The 19868-nt window shown below is 35.4% G+C and overlaps 1 protein-coding gene across 4 annotated transcripts in view; it reads left to right on the forward strand.

Annotated features, from left to right (window-relative positions):
- The window catches only part of SLIT2 (slit guidance ligand 2), a 350454-nt gene that overhangs the window by 244410 nt on the left and 86176 nt on the right, over window positions 1–19868 (forward strand). For all 4 annotated transcript variants that reach the window (XM_055326217.1, XM_055326219.1, XM_055326216.1 and 1 more), the window contains exons 10-12: window positions 7961–8032; window positions 8516–8587; window positions 17692–17763. In XM_055326217.1, coding sequence (XP_055182192.1) covers window positions 7961–8032; window positions 8516–8587; window positions 17692–17763 — 216 coding nt within the window. The remainder of the gene's footprint in view (window positions 1–7960; window positions 8033–8515; window positions 8588–17691; window positions 17764–19868) is intronic.

The following is a 19868-nucleotide window of genomic DNA, read 5'->3' on the forward strand; positions in this document are numbered from 1 at the left end:
AAGAAGAACATGTGGGAAAATAGCATATTTTTACATGTACTACATACTCAACAAATATTTTTGAGGGCCTACTTTGCCTCAGTTGCCTCAGGCCTTATAGACAAAAGGACACACTCCCCGCCTTCACGATGTTTACAGTACAGAAAATCAAAACCACACAGAGAATATTTTAAAGCTGTGTGATAAGTTATAAAATGCACACAGGCAATACAGAGAAAGGAATACCTTGGCTTGCCTGGGAGAATCAAAGAATCTCCAGGTAGGAGGATGTAGGTGTCTTGCAGGCAGGGAAATTGAGGGCTTTACAGACAGAGGGAAAAAGCATGTGCAAAGTCCCAGAAAAGTTCGAGGTAGTATGTGTTTGAGAAATTAAAGCAGTTTTTGATTGCTAGACCATGAAGTGAAAGCCTGATCTTGAAGAATCACCTCTCCTAATAACAATGGTGTACAAGGAAGCGTTCTGAGACAGGTAGTAGATTAGATATGCTTAGATATGATATGATTAGATATGCTAGAAAAATCACCCTAAGACCCAGGGGAGAATGGTTTGGAGGGAAAGCGTACTCTAGGAATGTGAAAGCAACAGTCTATAGGGCGTGGGCATGGTGAAGGCGGGCGTAGCAGTGGATAAGGATGGAAGACCATCCCAAGAAGTGACCCTAGTGCTGTTGTGGTTACTTCCCTAAAAACTTCTACAGAAAAGAAAATGGAGACCTATCGGAGGTACAATGAGACCTGTGTAGACTTTAACATAAAAATGAAGACAGCTGGTGCATAGTCAACATATTCTTTATTATCTGACGGATCACCAGCATGTGTTTTGGGGGATTAAGCTACAGATTTATGGCTCTGTAATCATCTGGAAAGACTAAGTTGAAAATTCATACAGTTCAAATACTACTAGTGGCCACAGTGTTACCTAAATTCAAGGGAAAAGATGATGGATAATTTGGACGATAAATCGGTGCAAGGGGAGAAGGCCAATTGTGATCTACTCATTGAGTAATGCTGTTAAACAAGCGATGTGGAAAGACAATTTGCATAATGTTTCTAAAACTAAAATTATTACCAAATGGACAACGTAGCTCAGTGCCTGACTCAGAATCAGTGTCCAAAAGGCTTTCATCGTTAATGGAAAACAAAGCAGCAGAACATTGAGTTATTTTTCTTTCTTGAATTGCTAAAGAAAAATTATGAAAGCTTAATGTTATTGACTTTATGAATCTATACTCTGTCCCCCTGAAATCAGGGAGCCATGTGCCTATGCCAGTCTTCCCGTCTAAATCTAAACCATGTGATTGTGAGTTTTGAGTGTATCTTTGCATTTGAATATATATCCGTGTGAATACACCCATGAGAACGTTAATGTTCATTTAGGTCGCTGTCAGAATAAGAAGTCAGTGAGAACACACACCTTTGGACACACGTACACACACACACATCTTTGTCTTGCATTAAACGCTTAAAGGCCAAATGGAAGAAGAGTTATTTCTACTCTGAAAGTATCAGTTGAATTTATCCTCAGGGGCATGTACCCTAGAACGACATCACACAAAAAAATAAATAAGATTAAGGCAACGGACAATATTCAGGGACAAGTCATCCCATGGCGGGGATGACTGATAATCCATTAGAATGGCCACCGTCCTAAGGCTAGATGCATAATATGTCCCTCTAGAGGCAAATAGTCACTCCACTACTGAAGGTATTAATTAAATTTACAAAGTACTAAAGAGACTACAATTATATAACAGAAATTGTGTTTCGCTGTAAAATATTTTTTTTCATCATTTTGTATAGATGTATGGAGGACTTCAAGGCATACGTTTACTGCTAAAGTTAGTCCAGAAATATCAAGTACTTACTTTAGAATTATTATGTAATAGGCAAGAGAATCCCTAATGTCAAAGGAATAGAGCTGCTTCCTCCTTTTCAAATGTTGAATTGGCGTTACCTATGATGAGAATATTTGGCTGCACTGAGCAGGCCAAGATTCAGAAGCTAGGGTCATTCCACCCCCCCTCCCCGCCCCCCCTCCCCATTAAATCTACATTCTAGTCTCTGGCAGCTGTTTTTGCCATTTATGTTAAAAGCAGATGGGGAAAATGCAAAGAACTGTCAGTTTTATTGCCATGTATAATCAACATCTGGGCTGTATGTTACAGACACAATCAATCCAAACTCATACTTTACTGATGTTGTAAAACCTTTTTGAGTTCCTAAGATGCTCTATATTTTAATCATGTTGATCGTGGAAATTACAACATTCTATGTTTTTTTCAGCCTCTCTGTGAAGGATCTATGCGTGTACGTGTTTAATACATAATTGCTGGGTTGTCTGCAAAGCTGTACCGCTAATTAGTTTAAAAATGCGTTTTGTGATCCTATATATTTATTTCATACTAGAGATCAAATCACGTATCAGATTCATTTCTGTATATAATCTGTGTGCGTGAAACTATTATGTGTTATAGATGTTTTATTATCTAGTGCTGCTTATTATATGTGTGATTACAAATATATACATGTGTATCCCCATATTTTAATTCTTTCACCATTTTTCATGCAAGAAAAAAAGCATTTTTCTACATCTCATCATTTTTACCAAAATATATTTTATAGTAAGTTTTATTTTCATTTTCTGGAAAGAGAAACTGAGACAGAGAAGCAAATTAATTTTTGCAGGGTCCACAGAGTTTTATCAGTGGTTGTAAAGCTCATACTTTTAATCACTAAACCATACATGTTTATCTTTTAGTCACTAAGCCATACATATTTATCTTTATGTACACACATATATAAAACATAATACCTCTTGGAGAGAGCTATTTCAGCTTTGGCATGTGGATGTTACTTTGTATGGTTGGTCAACGTAATTTAGCTTGAAAAGTATTGAAAATAATTCCTGAGAATTGAAAAACCAGCGAGCTGGAAGTGTCATTTAAAATAAATTGATATTATTATCTCATAAATGGCTTCAGAACTAGTTAGAGTTTTTTTAATTCCCAAGTTGTACTGAGTTATATACTCTACTGTTCTAAGATCTCCTCGTGAATAACCATCATAGAGTGTTTTATGTCACAGAGCTCAGGTATACGTGCATGTCATTGCCATGTTCTAAGGGCCTATACAGTATTAGAGCGATTTCTTGATAATTTTCCATTTTCTACAGTGTTTAAAATAGGCATCAGAAAGTGGTATATATTGGTTGCAGCTCATCCCTCTATAAGTGTGACGACATACATGACCTTTTTTAAAGCAATAATTAAAGAACAAGGGGAAAAGGTGTATGTGAGTGAGGAGAGGAAGACTTTTATTGATTAAACATACTTTACTTCTGAATTTTTTGATGGCGCAGTTAGAAAATTGTCTCCATTTTCTTATCTCATGGAACTTCTAAATAAAATTTCCTTGTGATTTTGATGAAGTATTAGCAGCAGGTTGCTTTTATATAAACTAGACACACACACACAGAGTGATAAAATGTTTTGGAATTGTCCACGTACATTCTGTGGAGCTACTCACACATGAGAAAGACTTCCATATAGTATATGGTTGATAGAATTTTCCTCCTCCCATATACAGCTTTCTAAATATATTTTTACTTTGAAATTCAATATATTGAATCTTATTTTTATGAAGGACTAACATTTGGAAGGCTCTTAATCATGGTGGATTTTATCTGCAGCATGCAAATATATCTTAGCCATGACACTATCTGTTTTTGTAACCCTGGAATGTTTTTAATTAGATTTTTCATGGAACAATGGATTCAAATTTGCACTCTATAAAATTCAGCAGATTTTATGCTATTAAAATAGAAGATTACAGGATAGCAAAAATAGAAAAGGTACATTTCATTTGTTTCTTTTTTTAACCTTCACCTGAATGCTATATTTCCTTATTTTTTATGATCTGAATGAAATACTTTCCCCTCTTTTCTATAGGAGTGTGAACACCACTTGAGATGTGCGTTGCTTGTAGTTTTAAAAATATATTCTAAAGTTCTCATAATGAGAAGTAGGATCTCAGACATCTGAAAGTTTAGAGGGAAGTACACATTAGTTTATTGTTTGCTCACTAAAGAGGAGAAAATGGACATTTTGAAACATCTTAAAATTTATTGGTTGACATCTGTCAGTGGTAGAATGTTTTCTTGCTTGAGAATCTGTTTGAATGAAGGAGGCAATTACATTGTGCCTTAATGGACTGCTGGTGCGGTGCCGTAAAAACCAATTAGCTGCTGAGTCAGTGTAAATAACCGTATAAGCTCTGTTTCAAATATTTTTTTTTTTGGAACAAAGGTTGGAAGTAAATAGATAAATAAAGAAAAGCAACCAAATCCATTTTACATGTCATTGTTCAGCTTTCTGTTGCATATGTTGTAAATGAAATGGTTTGCAGTGTGAAGGTTAAGTCACGGTACGTTGCAAGAAGGAATGACACATGCAGCATCACTGTATTACGTTGGAATTGTTATTTTTGCATGTAATACTTAACACTATTTCATCATGAATTCTCCTTGTTTTAGAACTTTCTATGCATGCATTTTCTAAAAAAACATATAGCCGCACATGTATCTTTGGTTTGCTTTAGTAGGAATATTTGTCAATGACATGAATTGTAGATTAGACACATGAATTTAGTTGTCATACTAAAATATATTTCCATTCAGTTAGAACAATTAGTGATCATAAGTGTTCCAGATTCAAATACTTTAAAATAATAAAAGAACTTTAAAGTATCTAAGGAAGTTCTTCAGTTATATTACATGATAGCATTAGTTTGACCACATTCGTGAATTAATGTTACTGATATTTCAGTGCTGAATATATCATGTTTTAAAAACTTATACTGAACAAATCCATCAGAAGTGTAACTGCAAATTAGACATTTATCAATAAAACTTCCATGAGGGTATAAACATGCTTGCTTCCGATCACCACTGAACTCCATTCATATAGTATGTTTTGCACAGGTAAAGTACAGAGGGTGAATGAATGAATGATTACTGGTTTTCTATTTCAAGAACTTTAAATGATATTTATGAAAATTAATCGTATGACCTAGTTTCACATTACTGTTGCTTTGAAGGAAATATACTGGACAAAAATAATTTGAATTTTTTTCTCATCATAGCTTTATAGTTTTTTTTTTTTTGCTTTATAGTAGTTTGAGCAAATTTATAAGAAAAGAAAATGATGTTTCATTGCCCTAGATGTGAAGAAAGTCCTCCAGTCAATAGTGTGGCGTCTATAGCTTGCTTTCACTGTATTTTCATTGATTACATTTTAAACTTCTTAAAATCTAACTGCAAGAATGGATCACAGAAAAAAAAAAGGTGTCTCTAAACCATCAATTTATGACATTCTAATCGATAGTGTAACTGTGAAATGATTTAAACACCCTTTGTTATATTTAGAGCTTTTGAAAAAAATACCCTTTCTCAAGACCTAGATAAATAATCCAGATGCCAAATCCATATTTTCTTCATACGATTTATTTTTTGTCTCCTGGGGCAAATCTGCCTCTGAGGAGCCAACAAACCGGGTAGAGGAGCAATATATGAAAAATGACTAGAATACGGTGAGAGAGCAGAGGCGCAGACGAGAGGATGCCCTTGGGTATAGAGAGAAAGATCCAAGTAACCATACCTGAGAGATATAGTAAGGCTTCAGTTGTCTTAAAATAACTAAATGATATTATTCATAATAATGTAAAATTACTACTAACCAAATGGGCTAATAATTGGGAAGGATTAAAGAACTCTGGTCCATTTTGATAATTGGATGTTATAACGACATTAAAAATAACATCTTCCAAAATATCTAATGGTATTAGGAAAACGTGACACGATATTTGATATAAGGCATAACAACTCAAAATTTTCTATACAGTAAGATTTCCATTATAAAATAAATATGCATACCAAAAACAAAACAAAAAACCTAAAACTCACTCATCTGAGTGGTACATTACAAGCAGATGGAATTTTCTTCTTTACGTATTTTGTAAATAAACTTTATCTTAAATGTAAACAAAATAATTTCTGCTTTCTGGAGGGACCGAATCATAACTAGTGTTGCCTATTATGGAAAAAGGATTTTTACCTTTTGTGTGAGAAAGGAAAGGATAGTAACTTGGGAGAATTAACTGGATTTAGAGGATCAAGAGGTCAATCTAGAAATTAAGAGACAAGTAGAGAACCAGAGGCAGACAATGCCACATCCAAGGAAGAAGTGTTGTTCTCAACAGTCAAAAGGCCACAGAGTGTTGGGAACCCATTGCCTGTGGAGATGAGGTCAGAGTGACCCCTGAGGCTGTTGAAGAAAAGCCTGGAACTGGGAGGAGAAGGACTTTGGAATTAGATGAAGACCAAAATGTAGGCATTGCTGCTTAACCTTCTGCGGATATTTTGTTTGCTTTGATTCAGTGTTCATTACATGTTGGTTTTGCCTACATGTTCAAGTATTACTAACATTCAGCAAAAATGAACCAATGTATGTGACGCAGTATACTCTATGGATGGATATTGTATTTGTACATAAATATATAAATATGCCAATATAAATACATGCATTTATATATAAATACATATATTCATCTATATACATTAATATATGTGTTTATTTGTATTTATATATTTTGTATATTATATAAATATGTATTTATATATATCTACATATTTGCATATATATTTTTTTAAATCCAGACAGATAAATGAAGCTCATGCCAGGTCTTTAAATAGAGGGATTTATATGAGGACTGAATTAAGCAATTGTGAAGGTGACACAGAATAGAACGCTGCCTCTATCTGCAGGGCCACAAAGATATAGGAGGAAACTGGTGTTATACAAAGTCAGGAGGTAGCCCCGCAGGAGCTAACTTTAGGAAGAAAATGGGACCCCTGCTGGGTACATCCCCCCAAGGCCAAGGAGGGGAGGACATCCTGGCTTCTTGGCTCATCCTCCCTTTAGTCTCCGGCAGTGCCTCCCCTTATTGGCCAAACTCCACCAAAGCAAGAGTGAGCCTGGGATATATGGTCCCCAGGAGTCAGCCTCCAGGATTCAAAGAGAAGAGGATGAAAAATGTTTATTACGATGTTCCCATGGATAGACATGAAGTTGAGAGGCAACATTTTTTGATGGATAAAATATTTACCAAGACACTTAATGAAATCTGTTTTTTTGTGTGTGTGTCTTTCATAACAAAATGAGGAAAAAAATGTGTTTTTGTCCAATAACAGAACCAGAGAGTAGAATTATTTTCATCTCTGATTTCAATGCATGGTAAAAACGCTTGCATTTGAATGCACTTGGCTGCAGTGGTTTTCACACGACATATTCAGAGTCCAGCCAGTCTTGCTGAAAATGCGTATAGTATTTAATGGATTTGGAATTTAAGATTTTACCTCATAAAAAGCTGCAAAATTAATTTTCTGAGCTTTTTTCAACCTATAATATGCTTTCTGTAGAGGAAATAAAAGGTTTATAAAATCTAATACTCACTCAACAGTAATTTCCTTTGTGAAAGAGTTACAATTATCTCTAAAACCTCTTGTACATCTATTCAGTGTTACTACATATTTCTCTTTGTGATACAGAGGTTATTAAAATATACTTCGAAGTTAGTTTCTTACAGGTGCTTTCTCTTTTTTTTTTTTTTTTTTTGATTCGTGCTTTCTCCTTTATACAAAGTCCAGACTTAAATATTAATGGACCTGTAATGCCTAAAAATGAGGAGATTTTTTATTCATTGTATAATTGCCTTGTTTTTATTCCCAATCTTGCTCCACATTTAGGGCACAGCATTATTAATTTTAGTAGTCATTTTTGAGAAAAAAAAAAAAGACTCGCTCATGAAGAGCATCAGCTTTGCTTCTTGACATGAATCCTGGGCTTGAATTAAACATCACCGAGAGCTCACATTTCCATTTAAAAATTGAATTTTTTCATTGCAGACGTTTGGAACAGAACTCAATCAAGGTCATCCCTCCTGGAGCTTTCTCACCATATAAAAAGCTTAGAAGAATGTGAGTGAATACTATTCTGGAATATATGTAATTTAAAAAATCATACAGGTCATGACCATACAGACATTCGCTTATGTATGAATGCTTGAGTGTTTGACAGCTTAAATATTAGGTAATGTGACTGATGGCTACAATGTTAAGAGCTAAACTATGTAATATTTTAAAGTTCTGGGAAATTTAACATATTGATTCACACCGGTGTGAACACATGTGATCAATATGGTTTGCTGTCAAATCTTAGATGTTCTATTTTCAAAAATAGGCCAAGGCATCTTTTATAATAATTTCAGAAAAGAGCCAACAATTGGCTTAAAAGTCTGATTTTTTTTTAATTTAAGATTCTTCAGATGTTTTACGTTACAAATTTCATACAGGCATTAATAAGTGCAAAATGGACGCATAAAGGCAGTAAATAGCTTTCTCCTGCTGTAAATCCTCCCTGACGTTCTATTTAATTTAACCTAACCCTATTTCTCATCTTAGTGACCTGAGCAATAATCAGATCTCTGAACTAGCACCGGACGCTTTCCAAGGACTACGCTCTCTGAATTCACTGTAAGTACGGACTCATCACTAAAGAAAAACAGAATGAATACACAACTAATGATTGCTCTTAGGATGGGCTGTCAGGTTCTAAAATGGCAAAGTTTAATGTAAAACTCCGTTAAACCACTCAAATTGTCCATGAAGCCCAGTGTATGCCATTCTGGACAGTAATATCGTCCAAAGTAAATACAACATTCCAGCTACACAAAAGGACAGAACACGAGTAAAGCCATTGCACCAATGCCGGGTCCTTCGAGTATCTGTGCCTCCAAGAAAAAGAGAGAGAAATGGTTGGAGAACTTTTATTTATACTTGTTTGCTTGCAGTTTTACTATTAAGCTCTACTGCTCTACTGTTAATTGACACACTCTGGTTGTGAGAATTAAAATAAATAATGAAAAGAAATAATATCAATAAATAAGTAATAAATAGAACAGATAATTTATCGTCTATATTCATTATATTATACATTATGTTTTATATAGAATAACACATTACTATGTTATGTATTTTATTATATTATGTATTACACATTACCGATACAGTGATGTATTATATTAATATTATATATTTATTAGTAAACTCATAGTTACAACTAATGATATTATAAATTATTACATGCCTACCCATATAAATACAATAGACTCATAGCAAATAGAGAAATAACACATATAAAAGAACATGCTTGCAGAAATAAGATCTTAGTCTTGATGATTGATGCTCCGTGTACACAGTTTTTTTTTTTTTTTTTTTTCAGAAGGCTGTAACCATTAGCTTTCCTTTTGGAACTGACTTATAGTCAGGTCATTAGGTCATTGGGGAATTTCTATTTTAAAACCTAGTGGTATACAGAAGAGTAGAAACTGTTTTCCAGAAGTGGAATGCCCAAATACTGCCCATGGCATCAGAAAACAGTCCTTTTATGAAGAGAATCAAACAGCTATGCTAGAGAGAAAGTCTGTGTGTTACAACCGGTATCATTTTCCTTATTGTGTTCACAGGTTTTTTTCAAAGATTTTATTTCTTCATGAGAGTCAGACAGAGGCAGAGACACAGGCAGAGGGAGAAGCAGGCTCCCCGTGGGAAGCCTGATGTGGGACTCGATCCCGGGACCAGGTCACACCCTGAGCAGAAGGCAGGTGCTCAACCTCTGAGCCACCCAGGTGTCCCAATTTATTGAATGTTTTAAAGATCCCTCCTATTAAGGGCGCCTGGCTGGTTCAGTTTGTAGAGCATGTGGCTCTTGATCTCAGGGTCATGAGTTCAAGCCCCACTTTGGGTATGGAGATTACTTACATAAATAAAGGTCTCTCATATTAAATAATTGCATTAATATTTGTTTATTGTCATTCATGTTAAAATTTATTACATATTATCACTATATGTTATTATATTATTGGTATTTTAATATATTTTATTGGTAATTTAGCGTACTATGTATTAATGACAAATATCATTCAGGATACATGTACCTATTGGATCATTTTATCCTCGGTGCTTTTTATTGCCCTGTTGTGACATCAATAGCATCTCCATAATATTTAATAATAATTTCTTAGGAATCCAATATATGAATTAGTGTATTAGGCCTTGTCTGTAAGTATCTTTTATTGTTTTCCATTGACTGGTTAGAAACTTATTTCATATGACAAAATAAAGAAATGCCTTAGTGGTATAGCACAGTGGCTCAGCGAGATGGCCTATGGGACACTACGTGGCTTGTGTTCAAATGCCAACACTTGACTAGGCTCAGGGCTGAAATAGTCACTAATTTCCTTGTGCTTCAGTTATCTCATTTCTAAAATGGGGGTAAGATTACTCCCCTGATGGCTTTGTTAAAGCACAGAGGAAATATTCCAGAAATAGCAGATAGGCCCTTGGCAAAGTCTTCTGAGTAGATTCGTATGCTTCTCAATTTTGATGATCCCAGAAAATATTTATGCCCACGATCCTCAACCTATACTTTTCCTCTTTTCTTATTCTTTTTCTCATTAACCCCTTGGAAACTATCATCGTTCTTATCCCAGTTTCCCTCTTCACTAAATTGGCTCCCGAATTCCACAGAGGTCTACAGAGGAAGGATGGCGGTATTTTCCTGTCATTGCTGTATTCACGATCCCTACAGTCTTTTCTTAGATTAGTGATAACTGTCCAGTACCTGACATTTCACTACCAGTTTTCATTGAAAATGGAGCAACCTCCATTTTTCCCTTTATCATGGTCTCTTTAAAATTGCTTAGTGTTTTAAATATTCGCAACTGTATATTACTTTTAACTTTAAGTATAGCTCTCTGACATTTATTTGAATAATACAGTTGCTCATCGCACCTTTCTCGGGATAGCTATCTTACGGGTTTCTGTTTTGAACATTTTTTAGACTGGCCACCAGCTCTTGCCGTCTCCTACTCCTACTGTCCTAACATTGAAACTTGCAAGGGTGAAGCTGGGCTTACAGCTCCTGGCTTCTTTCTGGTAGCAGGTACAAGAAATGCTGAAGATTCCCCTATCGGTCCCATGGACTATAGAACAATTCTTGATCGGCATACGTGTACACTGTATAGAGTATGCTGGACGTAAGTTATGTGTTAGAAAACTGTAGAGAAGCTACCCAATTTGTCACTGTTGGTATTGGGATGATATTATCCAAATCCCTCAGGTATTTATTTTCTTTTCAGCTGAATTCATTTTCATCTTACAGTTTTGTGGGGGTTTTTTAAGGATTTTCTTTACCTCCTAGGAATGTAGCACAGATTCTCACTGGCCGCCTTTCACTTTCTATCTTTATGTGATGACATGACTTTTCCCTGTTTTTAGGGATTTTGGTCCTATTTTCTTGACTCTCATCCAGCTTCTCTGTTCTGATCTTTGGACTTTTTATGTTTTTAATTCCTTTTTTCTTGTTTGATTTGATCTCACTGTGTATAAGAAAACTATACCAGCTCTAGTATTGCTGTACCTTTTGGAGAGAAACTTCATTTCCCTCACATTTAGTATTTATTTATTATAACATTTGATGATTGACAGTCCATCTATCTAATAACGCCATATATCTAATAATAGTAATTATGTCTAATAATACGAATTATTTTGTGGTATTCTTCTGTATTTCCCCATGTACCCAAATTGCCTCATTAACAACAAACATCTATTTTTTAACATGATCATTAAGAAAACAATGATTTGTTGGGGGGGAAAATAGTTTCATAATATACATATGACACACCTCTTAACCTCTATTCCTGCTGTTTGAGACAACCTTTAAAGCAAAGCCCCAAATGAACAACCTACTAAATTATTCGCCCTTTAATTCTTTTTTTCCCTTTTATTTCTTTCATTTTAATTCCAGTATAGTTAACCATACAGTGATACTAGTTTCAGGTGCACACTATAGTGATTCCACAGTTGGAATCTGTGCGTTACTCAGTGCTCGTTCTGAGTGCACCCTTGATCCCCTTCAGTCTCATCCATCACTCCATGCATCTCTCTGGTAACCGTCAGTTTGCTGTCTGTAGTTAAGGGTCTGTTCTTTGGGTTGTCTCTGTTTCTATTTGTTAATTTGTTTCATAAATTCTACTTAGGAGTGAAATCACATGGTATCTTGTCTTTCTCTGACTGGTTTATTTCATTTAGCATTATACTCTCTAGATCCCTCCGTATTATCACAGGTTAAGATTTCATTTTTTCTGAATGGCTCAGTAGTATTCCATTGTATATATGTCTTCGTTATTCATTCATCTATCGATGGACACTCAGGCTGCTTCCATATCGTGGCTATTGTAAATAGGGCTGCTAAAACATAGGCTGCGTATATCTTTTCAAATTAGCATCTTCATATTCTTTGCGTAAATGCCCAGTAGTGAAATTACTGAATCATATGGTAGTTTTTTTTTTTTACTTTTTGGTGAACCTCCATACTGTTTTTTCACAGTGGCTACACCAGTCTGCATTCTCAAGAACACTGCACGAGAGTTTCTTTTTCTCCACATCCTGCCAACACTTGTTGTTTCTTGTCTTTTTCATATTAGCCATTCGGACAGATATGAGGTGATATCTCATTGTGGTTATGATTTGCATTTCCCCGTCAATGAATGATGTTGATTAACTTTTTACATGTCTGTTGACCATTTGTATATCTTCTTGGAGAAATGTCTGCTCATGTCTTTGGCTCATTTTTTAATCAGATTATTTCAGGTTTTTTGCTGTTGAGTTGTAGAAATTCTTTATATATTTTGGATATGTCATTTCTAGCCCTTTATTGGATATATCATTTGCAGATATTTTCTCCCATTCAGTAGATTGCCTTTAGTTTTGTTAATAGTTTTCTTTGATTTGAAGAAGCTTTTTATTTTGATATAGTCCCTATAGCTTATATTTGCTTTCTGATAGGAATTTCATCAAATCTGTAGACTGCTTTGGGTCACATGGACATTTTAACAATACTTATTCTTTAATCCATGAGCGTGGAATATCTTTCCATTTGTGTTGTCTTCAGTTTCATTCACCAGTGTTTTATAGTTTTTGGACTACAGGTTTTTCACCTCCTCAGTTAAGTTATTCCTAGGTATTTTACTCTTTTTTGCCGCAATTGCAAATGGGATTGTTTTCTTAATTTCTCCTTCTGTTACTGCAGTATTATGTATAGAAACGCAACAGATATCTGTATATTGATTTTTGTATCCTATGACCTTATGGAATTAATATATCAGTTTTAGTAGTTTTTTGGTGGAGTCTTTAGGGTTTTCCATATATAATACCATGTCATCTTCAATTAGTGAAGATTTTACTTTTTCTTTACCAAATTGGATGCCTTTTTATCTTTTTCTTGTCTGATTGCTATGGCTAGGGCTTCCAGTACTACATTGAATGAAAGTGGTAAGAGTGGACATCCATATCTTATTCACGATCTTATAGGGAAATATCTCAGTTTTTTACCATTGGGGATGATGTTAGCTTGTAGATTTTTCTTAGACAGCTTTTATTATGTTGAGGTGTGTTCCCTCTAAATCTACTTTGTTTGGGAAATATCAGAAAGGGAGACAGAACATGAAAGACTCCTAATTCTGGGAAAGGAACTGGGGGTGGTGGAAGGGGAGGTGGGCGGGGGGTGGGGGTGACTGGGTGACGGGCACTGAGGTGGGCACTTGACGGGATGAGCACTGGGTGTTATTCTATATGTTGACAAATTGAACACCAATAAAAAATAAATTTATTAAGAAAATAAATAAATAAATAAATAAAGTTAAAACATCCAGGGTAATCAATAAAATTAAATAAATAAATCTACTTTGTTGAGGGTTTTCATCATGAGTGGATGTTGTAATATGTCAAAAGCTCTGCATCTATTGAAATGATCATATGGTTTTTACCCTTTTTCTTGATGTGATGTATCCTGTTGGTTGATTTGCAAATATTGAACCACCTTTGCATCCCAGGAATAAATCCCACTTGATTGTGGTGAATGATTTTTTAATGTATTTTTAGATTCTGTTTGCTAATATTTTGTTGAGGATTTTTGCATCTGTGTTTACTAGAGGTATTGGCCTGTGTTCTCTTCTTTTTGGTGTCAGGGTAATGCTGGCCTCATAGAATGAATTTGGAAACTTTCCTTCCTCTTCTAGGGGAACTATTCTAGGAAGAATAGTTGCTAACTTTTCCTTAAATGTTTGGTAGAATACACCTGTGAAGCCATCTGCTTTAGAACTTCTGTTTGTTGGGAGTTTTTTTGTTTTTTCGTTTTTGTTTTTGTTTTTTTTCACTGATTCCATTTCATTGCTGGTAATCGGTCTGTTCAAATTTTCTCCTTCTTCCTGATTCTGTTTCTAAGAATTTATCATTTCTTCTAAGCTGTCCAATTTGTTGGTGTATAGTTTTTCATCATATTCTCTTATACTTCTTTGTATTTCTGTGGTGTCAGTTTTTATTTCTCTTCTGTTTCTAATTGTGTTTTTTTTTTTTGAGTCCTCTTTCTCTGTCTCTTTTTTTTTTTCTGATGAGTCTGGTTAAAGGTTTATCAATTCTGTTTATCTTTCCAAGAAGCTCCTTATTTCATTGATCTGTTATATTCTTTTTTTTAAGCTTCTGTCTCATTTATTCTCCTCTAATCTTTATTCTTTCTTCCTTTCTACTGGTTTGGAGTTTTGTTAATTTTCTTTTTCCAACTCCTTTAGGTGCAAGGTTAGGTTGTTCACTTGAGACTTTTTTTTTTTTTTTTTGCTTTTTGAGGAAGGCGTGTGTTGCTGTAAACTTCACTCTGTGAATAGCTTTCCCTGTATCCTAAAGGTTTTGGACCATCGTGTTTTCATTCTCATTTGTCTCCATGTATCCTTTTATTTCCTCTTTGATTTCTTGGTTGACTCATTCATGGTTTAGTAACATGTTATTTTACCTCATGTATTTGTGTTCTTTCCATATTTTTTTCTCGTATTTGATTTCTAGTTTCATAACTTGCTCCTTAATTCTTATTAAGAATGGGTCCCCCACAACTTTTTTGCATCCTATTTTCTTCTTATATTTCAATGCATTCAAAATATGAAACTCCTTCAGTATTCCAAATTGGTATTTTGGGTTGCTCTTTGAAATCATACTTCATTAAACTCACTCATATTAGCCTGGCTAAAGGGTAAATGATGAATATTCAGCAAGTAACCATTGGATTCAGCTTAATTGGACACCACCTTAGAACCTAGTAAAGTTCCTGACACGTAATAAGTATATGCTATATATTGTTAAATTAATCAGTTGAATGGCATTGCATCGAATATCTTGAAATGGTTCCACCTTGATCTGCTTATGTGTGTCTCCAAAAGCCCTCTGTTTTCTTATTCTTGACCTTAAAAATACAAGTTATTATTGCTTATCCTTTCTTAATTCCCTTACCTCTTTGACCCTGACAATATAGAATTTTCTCTTTTACTCTTTGATATTTTTTTAGTGGTTTCTTCTCTAATTGACTTACCTTTTTTAAAGCATTTATATTCTGCACAAGTGAGTTTTTGTGTTATGCTATATAATAACTATACCACTGGGACCTATACAAACGGAATGTCTCCTTACACCACATAGTGTCCAGCTATATTTATTTATTCCCTTGAGAATTTTCTTCCTATACTGTAATACATCCCATCTCTCACTGACATCTTAAAAGGAAACAACAGCTTTTCGCTCACTCATATTCATTCCTCTTGTACTGTTATTTTCTTCCTTTTCAAACAGAAATCATGTACTGCTGCCAAACATATTAATTATTTAGATTCCTATTTCAGCTTTCTCCTTTACATATGACATCCTTCATGTCTTTCCAAAAGATTATTTTTCTTATTCTCAGAAGAAATAGAATCATTGTAGAGAAAATTAAAAAATGAAAAATATATAGATACAAATTAAAATCACTTCTGAATAGCAAAGTGCCTGCCATCCAGAGATTTTCTTTTTTTTTATGTGTATGCAGGTGTATATTTTTCTAAATAAAATCAAGATCATGCTAGAATATACTGTTTTATTAGACTTTTTTCAAATTTAAGGTTACATCATCACTTTCATGTCATTAAATACTCTTCAAAATACAATTTTTATCAATGTGAAATATGCATTTAACTAATACCTCTGTTGGGGGTTTGGAGACATTTTGTTTGTGTCTATTTTTTTCATTGTTAAAAATTAGGCCGTGATTAACATTTTGTGCATAAAATACTGTTTGTCTCTGATTATTTTCTTAAACAAAACTATGTAAAAATTCTCATGAATGTCTTTACAACTCTTGATATATAATGCCAGATTCTCCCTCTAAGGATAATAATTTCTATTTTTTCCTATTCATAATTATGGCTTCCTACTTTTGGGGGTTAAAAGTAGATAGGCATCAAAAAATGTAGATAGGCATCATTGCAGACCTATTATTAATAGCCAACATGATGGGTGAACCCATTTCTATTCATTTGTTGTTAAAATCCCCTCATTTCAGGTCACATGGGTGGCTCAGTAGTTGAGCATCTGCCTTTGGCTCAGGTTGTGATCCTAGGGTCCTGGGATTGAGTCCCATGTCGGGCTCCCTGCATGGAGCCTGCTTCTCCCTCTGCCTGTGTCTCTGCCTCTCTCTCTCTCTCTCTCTCTCTCTCTCTCTCTCTGTCTCTCATTAATAAATAAAATCTTTTTTTAAATCCCCTCATTTCACCCAGTTTTTAAATTATTCTTTAATTTATTCCCCTGCTACTTTATTTTTTCATTCCACTCATCAGACAGTGATCACTCATCAATCCAATGTTAGGATATCACCACATACTCAAATCAATGCTAGGCACCAGGTGTACTGAGGGACTAAGCCATGCTTGCACTTGGTGGCAGCATTCAGTGGCTGATCAGAGGTGGATACCATAAGGACACATTCCTGATCATATTTTTGGAGGAACATACGTTTCAAAAATGCTTCTGTATTCCTATCAGTGATCACTTTCTTCACAGATCTCAGGTTTCTCAAGCATACACATGATGTTACAGAAACCTTACCTTTTTCTAGATGCGTTTTACTTCTTACCAATATGATAAGCACTCATTACATATGAACTGTGTGTGTGTGTGTGTGTGTGTGTGTGTGCGTGCGCGCTGAAAAATATGACAATTTAACAGTGGACATGTCTATTAAAGGGCAATAAATCATGAATTGTGCTCATTTTTGTTAATTCCTCTTTGTTTTTCAGTGTTTTCTTTTTTTAAGATTATTTATTTTAGAGAGAAAGTGGGGGAGAGGGACAGAGGGAGCACGAGAGAGAGGACCTTAAGCAGACTCTCTGCTGAGTGTGGAGCCCAACAACATCATGGGGCTCGATCTTATGACCCTGAGGTCATGACCTGAGCTGAAATCAAGAGTTGGTTGCTTAACTGACTCAGGTGCCCAAGCACCCCTGTGGTTTAGTGTTTTCCAAACTCGTCAGTGTATATCTGTTCTATAATCAGGAAAAAAACATATTTGCAAATTAAAGTTTGTTTACTCAACTATAGCTTTTATGATATATGGAGTGCTCAGTAACCTCCTGTATGCCTGAATACATATGTGTTGGATCAATTTGTTATGCTGGCTTGATGTCTGATTTTTGCAATTAAATTATGTTTTTTTTCAGTGTCCTCTATGGAAATAAAATCACGGAACTCCCAAAAAGTTTATTTGAAGGACTGTTTTCCTTACAGCTGCTGTAAGTATTCAATTATTTCTGATCTGTTGAACCAAGCGTTATATTTTAGTCAGTGTGCCATCTCGTAGGTTTATAGAGACTTCAGAAACACTTGACCCCAAATGACATAATTTAATGAAATGGAAAAGATTAGTCTAGTGCAGCTAACATTGATGTTGGTCATTTATTTGAAGACACAGTACTTTAAAGTTGTCTCAAAACCTTTCTGTCTGCCTGTCACAAATGTATGCTTCTTCCTGGCTACTCTGTCATTTAAAGCTCGTGCAGTTCCTGACCTTTGTGAAATCTGTTTTGATCTAACAGTAGTTGGGAAGGAGAGGTGGTAGGCTTACCCATCTTTATCCAAAGCATCTGCAGGAGTGACAATGCTGCAGTACCGTGCCCCAACCCAAAGGGTGGTATGCAGAAGCTCAGAACACAGCAGTAGCATTCCAGCTGGTGTTGACTGAGAAAATTCTCTGTGAATCCCTGGACTTCATCTTCTAAAAACCATTTTGCTTAGACTGTAACTACCACTCCTCTGTCTCAAAAGAAGAATTACTATGCATCTATGTAGAAGAACAAAACCTGACCACAGCTGCCTTAGTGACGGCTCATATGGGAAGGAAATTGGAAAAAATATGCTAGTGTTAAGACTGTCAGTGTTAGATCATCCCATTCTGTTCAAGTCACCAAACACCTAGAGTTCCTCATTTGGGGCGTCCACTAGCCTAGCTGCTGTGGAGGCAAAGATGAGTGTACATACTGTCTTCTCAACTGCTTCATAGATGGTCTACTTTAAAATTCTTAAGTTTCAATTGCTATTTTCTCTTTTGGTACATTCATTGGTTGATTTGAGTTTCATATCATTGATTTGGTTAAAAAAAAAAAAACCTACTCCTAATACCACAGATTTCCATGTAATACCACAGATTTCCATGTAGATCTTTTTCCTTACTTGATAAATGTAAGTTATCATCATATCATGGTATTCATGTTTTAAATTTTCATCATTATCCAGGAACATATTTTATATCACAACCCAGTTTTCCCACACACCCCGATGAAGGAAATTGTTAGCAGATCGGTGTATACCCTGTACCGTGTATAGTCCTCTCCATTTTGCTACGTTCTCTGTCCATCTTTCTCTCTGTCTCTCTTTCTAATCTCTTTAATTCTGTACAACCCAGTAAATTGGCTTCACAACAGACCAGTAAGTCATTGAAAATACTGGATCTTGTGCCCTAATGTCTTTATTTGGGTTTCAAATTATGTTTTTAACCTTTGAGGTGGGCTCAGCAAATATTGTCTCTGATCTTTAATAGAATGACTCTACGGGTGTAGCTGGATGCTGTAGCCAAATACTGCCCGTGTGTTATTTGCTTCTCTGCCGTTCTTCTACATTCTCCCAGCACTGTTACCCTTGCCACTTACTTGCAATCTCTTGCTATCACCAGCCTGTCTAGTACTAACACTTCAATAGCACCGCCTTTTTCCTTCCACACGTACTTACTGGTGGTTGATGTAACAATCAGGTTAAGAAGCCGTGGGACCTGTATGTAGATAAATCTTACTTAAAAAGCTGTCTTTGTCCTTCAACTTAATATTTTATCTCTAGATTAAAGCCCATTCTTAAGCCTGCCAGGGCTAAAGCGACACAATTTTCTCTTTATGGCTAGCTGAGAACTTGGTTAAGCATCTTAGATTTGCTTGAACAGAGTGAGGTACTGGGAAAAGAGTAGGTAAATGGAAGGAACAAAAGAAAGGAGTGTGCCCAACACTTACTTTCTCCTACTCTGCAGACCACATGATTTAGAGTAAGTGCAAAGTACTCAAAGCAGCACCTTCTTCAATTGTCTCTGAGGCTCCCCGCTTTTTCCTTCTAATTTCTGCTCTTTGACTCCTTCAGTAGCTGACAGATTGGTGTGACCTGGTTGTGGTGCAGAATGAAGAAATGAGATTGTTGGGCCATTCCTGAAACCAATTCCTAAGTCTTTAAGAAACTATTATGGGGACCACAAAGAAGGCCAAAATGTCAGGTCCTTAAAGGGAGGTTTAAAAAAAAAAAGGGAGCGGGATCCCTGGGTGGCGCAGCTGTTTGGCGCCTGCCTTTGGCCCAGGGCGCG

This window comes from Nyctereutes procyonoides, unplaced genomic scaffold, assembly GCF_905146905.1.
Source record: "Nyctereutes procyonoides isolate TBG_1078 unplaced genomic scaffold, NYPRO_anot_genome, whole genome shotgun sequence".
Taxonomy (NCBI): Eukaryota; Metazoa; Chordata; class Mammalia; order Carnivora; family Canidae; genus Nyctereutes; species Nyctereutes procyonoides.